The sequence below is a fragment of the Oryctolagus cuniculus genome, chromosome 20 (assembly GCF_964237555.1).
Source record: "Oryctolagus cuniculus chromosome 20, mOryCun1.1, whole genome shotgun sequence".
Classification (NCBI taxonomy): domain Eukaryota; kingdom Metazoa; phylum Chordata; class Mammalia; order Lagomorpha; family Leporidae; genus Oryctolagus; species Oryctolagus cuniculus.
Window position 1 is genome coordinate 44165639 of NC_091451.1, and position 6674 is coordinate 44172312.

A 6674-nucleotide genomic window follows, 5' to 3' on the forward strand; every position below is an offset into this window, starting at 1 on the left:
GCCCCTCAGTGTACCTCGTCTGCACAATGGGCCTCAGCCCCGTGCCCTGCTCCAAGCTGCACTTGTGGGCTGATGCATTTCATGTGTGTTTGACCCCAACGCTTGGAAGAAGAGGTAGAAAATACCAGCCACAAAATTTGAAACAGGTGAATGCCGATTTTTATTGTTAAAATTTGTCATGACGGCTCATAGCCAGCAGAGCCAAGGCGCGGGCCCAAGACTGTCCGTGCTGTCGCCAGGTGGTGGCGCCCCAGCAGCGGGCAGGCGGGTGGCCGGCAGGAAGCCTGCCCGTTGCTTCGGTGTTGCAATTTAGCATCATGCGGACTCTGCGTTTGTTAGGTGGGAGGACTCGGTGGTCCTGGTGCCGGGACCTGCCTTTGACCGGGGGTCTTCGCTGGGGAAAGCATGACACCCCTCGGACCCTGTGCCGCTGGAGCAGGGGGCTTGGTGTGGGGCCGAGAGGCGGGCCTGAGACCGCCAAATCTCAGGGCAGCTCCGGGAGGGACGGACAGCAGCCTGGTGGAGGGTGGGGGTGGGGGTGGCTCGGGGCTGCTCAGCCGGAGGACATGGCCAGCACAGCCTTTCCCAGCAGGCACTGGGCGGCCCTTGGCGGTGACTGGTCTCCGCTCTTGCAGGTGGTGCGAGGCTACAAGGCGACCGTCCAGCAGACCCTGGACATCCTCTTCCTGCAGGAGGGCTCCGAGTTCCTGAGCAGCACAGACGCGTCGACCCGGGACTCCGCCGACCGCACCATCATCGCCTGGGACTTCCGCAGCTCGGCCAAAATCTCCAACCAGATTTTCCATGTGAGAACCCCCGGCACCTGTCTCAGCTTCCGCTGCAGGGTGCTGAAGTGCCAGTTAGTCCGTGGGAAGGGGGTTCAGCTGCCCGCAGTGTCCGTGATGGGGAGGTGAAGGTCGGCCTGCCGCAGGCTGTGGCTGCCGCTCTGTCCCAACACAGTCACCCTGCAGGGTGGGGCGGGGCACAGCCAGGTGCAGGTCGGGGAGGAAGGAGGCCGAGCAACCTGAGAGGCCCTGGCTCCCACCAGCCCGGCAGAGGGTTTCTGACCCTCCCTGCTCAGTGACGGGCAGGAGTTCAGATCCCTGTGTCACAGTCCTGGATTCACCACTTCCAAGGTGAGGTGCCCTGGGCCCAATATTTAGCCTCTGAGCATCATTTCCCTCTTAAGACTATCAAAGAAATATCATTTGCCTCATAGGGTAGTTTTGAAAATTAGCAGAGGGAGGGGCTGGCGCTGTGGCTCAGTGGGTTAACACCCTGGCCTGAAACGCCAGCATCCCATGTGGACTCCAGTTCGAGACCCGGCTGCTCCTCTTCCGATACAGCTCTCTGCTGTGGCCTGGGAAAGCAGTAGAAGGTGACCCAAGTCCTCAGGCCCCTGCACCCGTGTGGGGGACCTGGAGGAAGCTCCTGGCTTCAGATTGACGCAGCACTGACTATTACGGCCAATTGGGGAGTGAACCAGCAGATGGAAGACCTCTCTCTCTCTCTCTCTACCTCTCTACCTCTCTACTTCTCTACCTCTACCTCTTCTCTCTCTGTGTAACTCTGACTTTCAAATAAATAAATAAATCTTAAAAAAAAAAAAAAGAAAATTAACAGAGGGAGAGAGAGAGTCTTAAGGGTGCAGCACAGCGCCAGGCACAGGGAGAGCTCGCTACGCTCTGAATATCACCACCCACTCCACATCCATCACTGCCATCCCCACCACCCCCACCCCCACCACTACCACCATCATCACCACCACCACCACCACCACCCCCACCACCACTACCACCATCATTACCACCACCCCACCCCACCACTACACCATCATTACTACCACCACCACCCCCACCACTACCACCACCACCACCACCACCACTACCACCATCATTACCACCACCATCATCACCACCACCACCCCCACCACTACCATCATTGCCACCACCACCACCACCACTACCACCATCATTGCCACCACCCCACCCCCACCACTACCACCATCATCGCCACCACCACCACCCCCACCACCATCATCGCCACCACCCCCACCCCCACCCCCACCACTACCACCATCATTGCCACCACCCCCACCCCCACCACCACCACCACCATCATCACCACCATCATTGCCACCACCCCCACCACCACCATCATTACCACCACCATCATCACCACCACCACCACCACCATTACCACCCCCACCACCACCACCATCATTGCCACCACCACCACTACCACCATCATTACCACCATCATTACCACCACCACCACCCCCACCACTACCACCATCATCACCACCACCACCCCCCCACTACCACCATCATTGCCACCACCCCCACCCCCACCACTACCACCATCATTGCCACCACCCCCACTACCACCATCATTACCACCATTACCACCACCACCACCACCACCACCACCACCATCATCACCACCACCACCACCACTACCACCATCATTACCACCATCATTACCACCACCACCCCCACCACCACCACCATCATTACCACCACCCCCGCCACTACCACCATCATTACCACCACTGTCAACATCCCATCACCACCACCACCACCATCATTGTCATCACCGTCACTGTCAGCGCCACCACCACCACCATCTCCTTTTGAGATTTCAAGTTAATCTCTGGTTCCATCATCCTACATTTAAAAATATATGCCATGTTGGGGGCCTGTGCTGTGGTGCAGTAGGTTAATCCTCCACCTGTGGCGCCAGCTTCCCATATGGGTGCCAGTTCTATTTTTTTTTTTTATTTATTTTTTGACAGGCAGAGTGGACAGTGAGAGAGAGAGACAGAGAGAAAGGTCTTCCTTTGCCGTTGGTTCACCCTCCAATGGCCGCCGCGGCCGGCGCGCTGCGGCCGGCGCACCGCGCTGATCCGATGGCAGGAGCCAGGAGCCAGGTGCTTTTCCTGGTCTCCCATGGGGTGCAGGGCCCAAGCACCTGGGCCATCCTCCACTGCACTCCCTGGCCACAGCAGAGGGCTGGCCTGGAAGAGGGGCAACCGGGACAGAATCCGGTGCCCCGACCGGGACTAGAACCCGGTGTGCCGGCGCCGCTAGGCGGAGGATTAGCCTAGTGAGCCGCGGCGCCGGCCTTGGGTGCCAGTTCTAGTCCCAGCTGCTCCTCTTCTGATCCAGCTCTCTGCTATGGCCTGGGAAGGCAGTAGAAGATGGCCCAAGTCCTTGGGCCCCTGCACCTGCATGGGAGACTGGGAAGAAGCTCCTGGCTTCAGATTGGTGCAGCTCCAGCCGTTGCAGCCATTTGGGGAGTGAACCAATGGAAGGAAGACCTTTCACTCTGTCTCTCCCTCTGTCCGTAGCTCTACCTCTCAAATGAATAAAATAAATCTCTAATATATATATATATATATGCCATGTGGACACACCCCCCTCCTCCTCCCTGCCTTCTCTGAGCAACCTGCCTCGAGACCTCACCTCCACTTTCTTCTCTTTGGAGGAACAGGTCCGGGAGGGGCTGGAGGGGCCTGTCTGGCACTGAGGGCATCCTGCCCCCAAACGTCAGCAGAGACCAGGGCCGTGAGGCAGACGGAAGTGCCCAGTGCCTGAGCTGGTGGCCCCCCACGTCCCCCTCCCTGCTTCCCTGTGGGGTGTGCAGGTGCTCTGCTGGGGACCACACCCGGGAGCGACCTCTGCACCTGGTGGGCACCTGTTCCCACCACTCCCACGTTGCTCTCCAGCTGGGCTCATTTCAAGAGTGTGGCTTAAGGATGCCGCTTAGTGCAGCGGTGGGCCAGGTGCAGCCGGGAGGGGGATGTGTGGAGGGCGCCACGTGGGTCCCACCCTCTTGTTCCGCCTCCACCGTCGTTTGCCTTTGGCTTCCCGCGGGTGGGGGTTGGAGGTGGGGAGATGGTGCTCTTCGCAGGGCCGTAGCACCTTGCTGTCAACTGGGTGGCTTCTTCAACCCCCAGTTCAGGCTCCCGGTTCCTAATAAATACAAAGCATTATGGGGCTGAAACCAAGGTGCCGGCAGGGCGTGTGCCTGTGGTGTGAGGTCGGGCAGGGATGGGCGGCCCCTCCCTTGCCTTGTCTAGCTCTGGGGACGTCGCCATGCCTCGGCTCGTGGCCGTGCCACACTGACCTGCCAGGGCGCCGTCTGCAGCTCCCTTCGTGCTCCGGCCTCGCGTCACCTGCTGCGCGTTGCACCGCCCCCGGTGTCCCTCTCACAGCGTCCCTGTGATGCCTCAGGGTCGTAGCAGGGGGCGGTCTCCTCAGTTCTCCCTGCAGCCCCTCCCTTCCTCCCTTAAAAAAAAAAGATTTATTTATTTATCAAAAAGTCAGAGTTACACAGAAAAGGAGAGGCAGAGAGACAGAGACAGAGAGAGAGAGAGGTCTTCCATCTGCTGGTTCACACCCCAGTTGGTTGCAACAGCCAGACCTGCGCTGATCCGAAGCCAGGAGCCAGGAGCTTCTTCCGGGTCTCCCATGCGGGTGCAGGGGTCCAAGGACTTGGGCCATCCTCCACTGCTTTCCCAGGCCACAGCAGAGAGCTGGATCGGAAGAGAAGCAGCTGGGACTCGAACCGGCGCCCCTGTGGGATGCCGGCACTGCAGGCGGCGGCTCCACCCGTTTCGCCAGTGCTGGCCCTAGCCCCTCCCTTTGACCCCATGGCACTCAGGGGTCCTGGAAGTGAGACGTGAATGGCCATGGGGGTGCATTGTCTAGCCTGGCACTGAAGACACAGGGGTCCCAGAAGCTGAAAGGGACAGGGTCGGGATCCCCCCTCGGCCTCCAGGAAGGAGCGCAGCCCAGCGGGACCCACGTAGATTGCTCCCCTGGGGAGCGGTGAGATTAGCCATCTGTGCTCGCTTCAGCCGCTGGGGTGTGGTCACGCACGGCCCGAAGCCAAGGCTGCGGGAACGGGGCTAGGAGGGGTCTGCGGAGGCAGGAGGCCGCCCGGGCCTGCTCTGACTCTCTGTGGTCCTGTCCTGTCTTAGGAGCGATACACCTGCCCCAGCCTGGCCTTGCACCCCAGGGAGCCTGTGTTCCTGGCACAGACCAATGGCAACTATCTGGCCCTCTTCTCCGCCGTGTGGCCTTACCGGATGAGCAGGAGGCGGCGCTACGAAGGACACAAGGTGCCTGCTCCCTGCCCCGCCCCTCCCGGTTCAAATGCTGGGCACTGGTCCCAGAGCCTCCCGCCGGACAGCACTGGGAAAGCACATGGGACCCCAGGGTGCAGGACCCGCTGGGTGGACTCTGCTCTGTCTCCTGGGTGGCCGCGCACCCTGTGGCCTGGTGCGAGCCTGGGTCCATCCCCTGGACACGCAGGCACGCACTAGCTGGCTGGCACAGGCCCAGGGCTGGGGTGGGAGCGGGACGGACGGGCGCGGGGCGTTTCCACATCTGCTCTTTCCCGGGCTGAGGCCTGCTTGGCTGGGACGGGGGGGCCAGGACCCGGTGACCATGGGAGGCCAGATGCCATCAGCCAGGCTGACCGAGGGGTCCCAGCTGGACGACCCTGAACTAGCCTCGTGAAGCAGGGCCCATGCAGGGAAGGAGCGGGCTTTGGTCTCCGGGATGCTGGGGTGAAGGCCACGCTGGGCCTCAGGCTGCCCCTCTATAGAGCGGGCACAACCTCTGCCTCACAGGTAGCCGCAAGGGAAGCTGCAGCCCACTCAGCCCCTCCGCGTCGCTCTCCGCAGGTGGAAGGCTATGCCGTGGGCTGCGAGTGCTCCCCGTGCGGAGACCTGCTGGTGACGGGCAGCGCCGACGGCCGGATCCTCATGTTCAGCTTCCGCACGGCCAGCCGGGCATGCACGCTGCAGGGCCACACGCAGGCCTGCGTCGGCACCACCTACCACCCGGTGCTGCCCTCCGTCCTCGCCACGTGCTCCTGGGGCGGCGACATCAAGATCTGGCACTGATGCGGCCGGGCCGCGGCAGCGGGGTGGGAGTGAGCGCGGAGCTGACTTCGGGCCGGTGCCGGGGGAGGCTGACCGGCCCGGTCTCTGCAGAGGCACGGTGGGACCACGTCAGCCACAGCGCTGGCAGGGGCTGGCACGGCCCAATAAAGGCGAGCGTTTGCCGTGTCTCAGGTCGTTTCAGCAGCGAGTGCCAGCAGCGCCTCTCCGCCCGGCTTCCAGGCCCCCGTTGGTGAGGCTCCGGGGACAAAGCGTGTGGGGAGCTGGAGGGGACCGGCCCCGCCCACCCTGCTGCCTGGGGCAGGGGAGGGGGGGGCAGAGAGGCTATGGTCTTGGGGCTGCCAGCCCCACCCTTCCTCCCACACGGCGTGACCGGCTGTCAGGCGGGTGCGGGAAGGGACCGTGTGGAACAAGGGCCCCGAGGAGTCTGGGGGAGATCTCGCACCCAATAAACCCTACCAGACAGCCCTGAGGAGCCACGCCGGGAGCCCAAGGACCCGCTGGCAGTTTCGGGGTGGGGAGCACAGGTACCCGGGAAGGCTTCTTGGAGGAGGCAGGCCTCCGACCTGTCAGGAAGGGGTCTAGCTGGTGAGAAGCAGGCTGGCTGAGGAGGAGGCCCAGGGGCCTTTGTGGGGGGCAGGGGAGGGTGGGCACAGAGTTCAGTCTCCCAGCCCCAGCCCCAGCTCCCTGGGCAGGCGTCCCCCCACCAGCCGCTGTGTCCTCATCTGCAGCTCACTGGGAGGGCAGGTCGGGTGCTGGGCAC

The 6674-nt window shown here is 62.4% G+C and overlaps 1 protein-coding gene across 5 annotated transcripts in view; it reads left to right on the forward strand.

Moving 5' to 3' along the window:
- WDR25 (WD repeat domain 25) overlaps positions 1 to 6081 on the forward strand; it is a 145276-nt gene extending 139195 nt beyond the window's left edge. For all 5 annotated transcript variants that reach the window (XM_051830841.2, XM_051830844.2, XM_051830843.2 and 2 more), the window contains 3 exons: positions 636 to 806; positions 4985 to 5125; positions 5693 to 6081. In XM_051830841.2, the coding sequence (XP_051686801.2) occupies positions 636 to 806; positions 4985 to 5125; positions 5693 to 5914 (534 nt within the window). In that variant the 3' untranslated portion in view covers positions 5915 to 6081. The remainder of the gene's footprint in view (positions 1 to 635; positions 807 to 4984; positions 5126 to 5692) is intronic.
- The last annotated feature ends 593 nt before the right edge of the window (positions 6082 to 6674 follow it).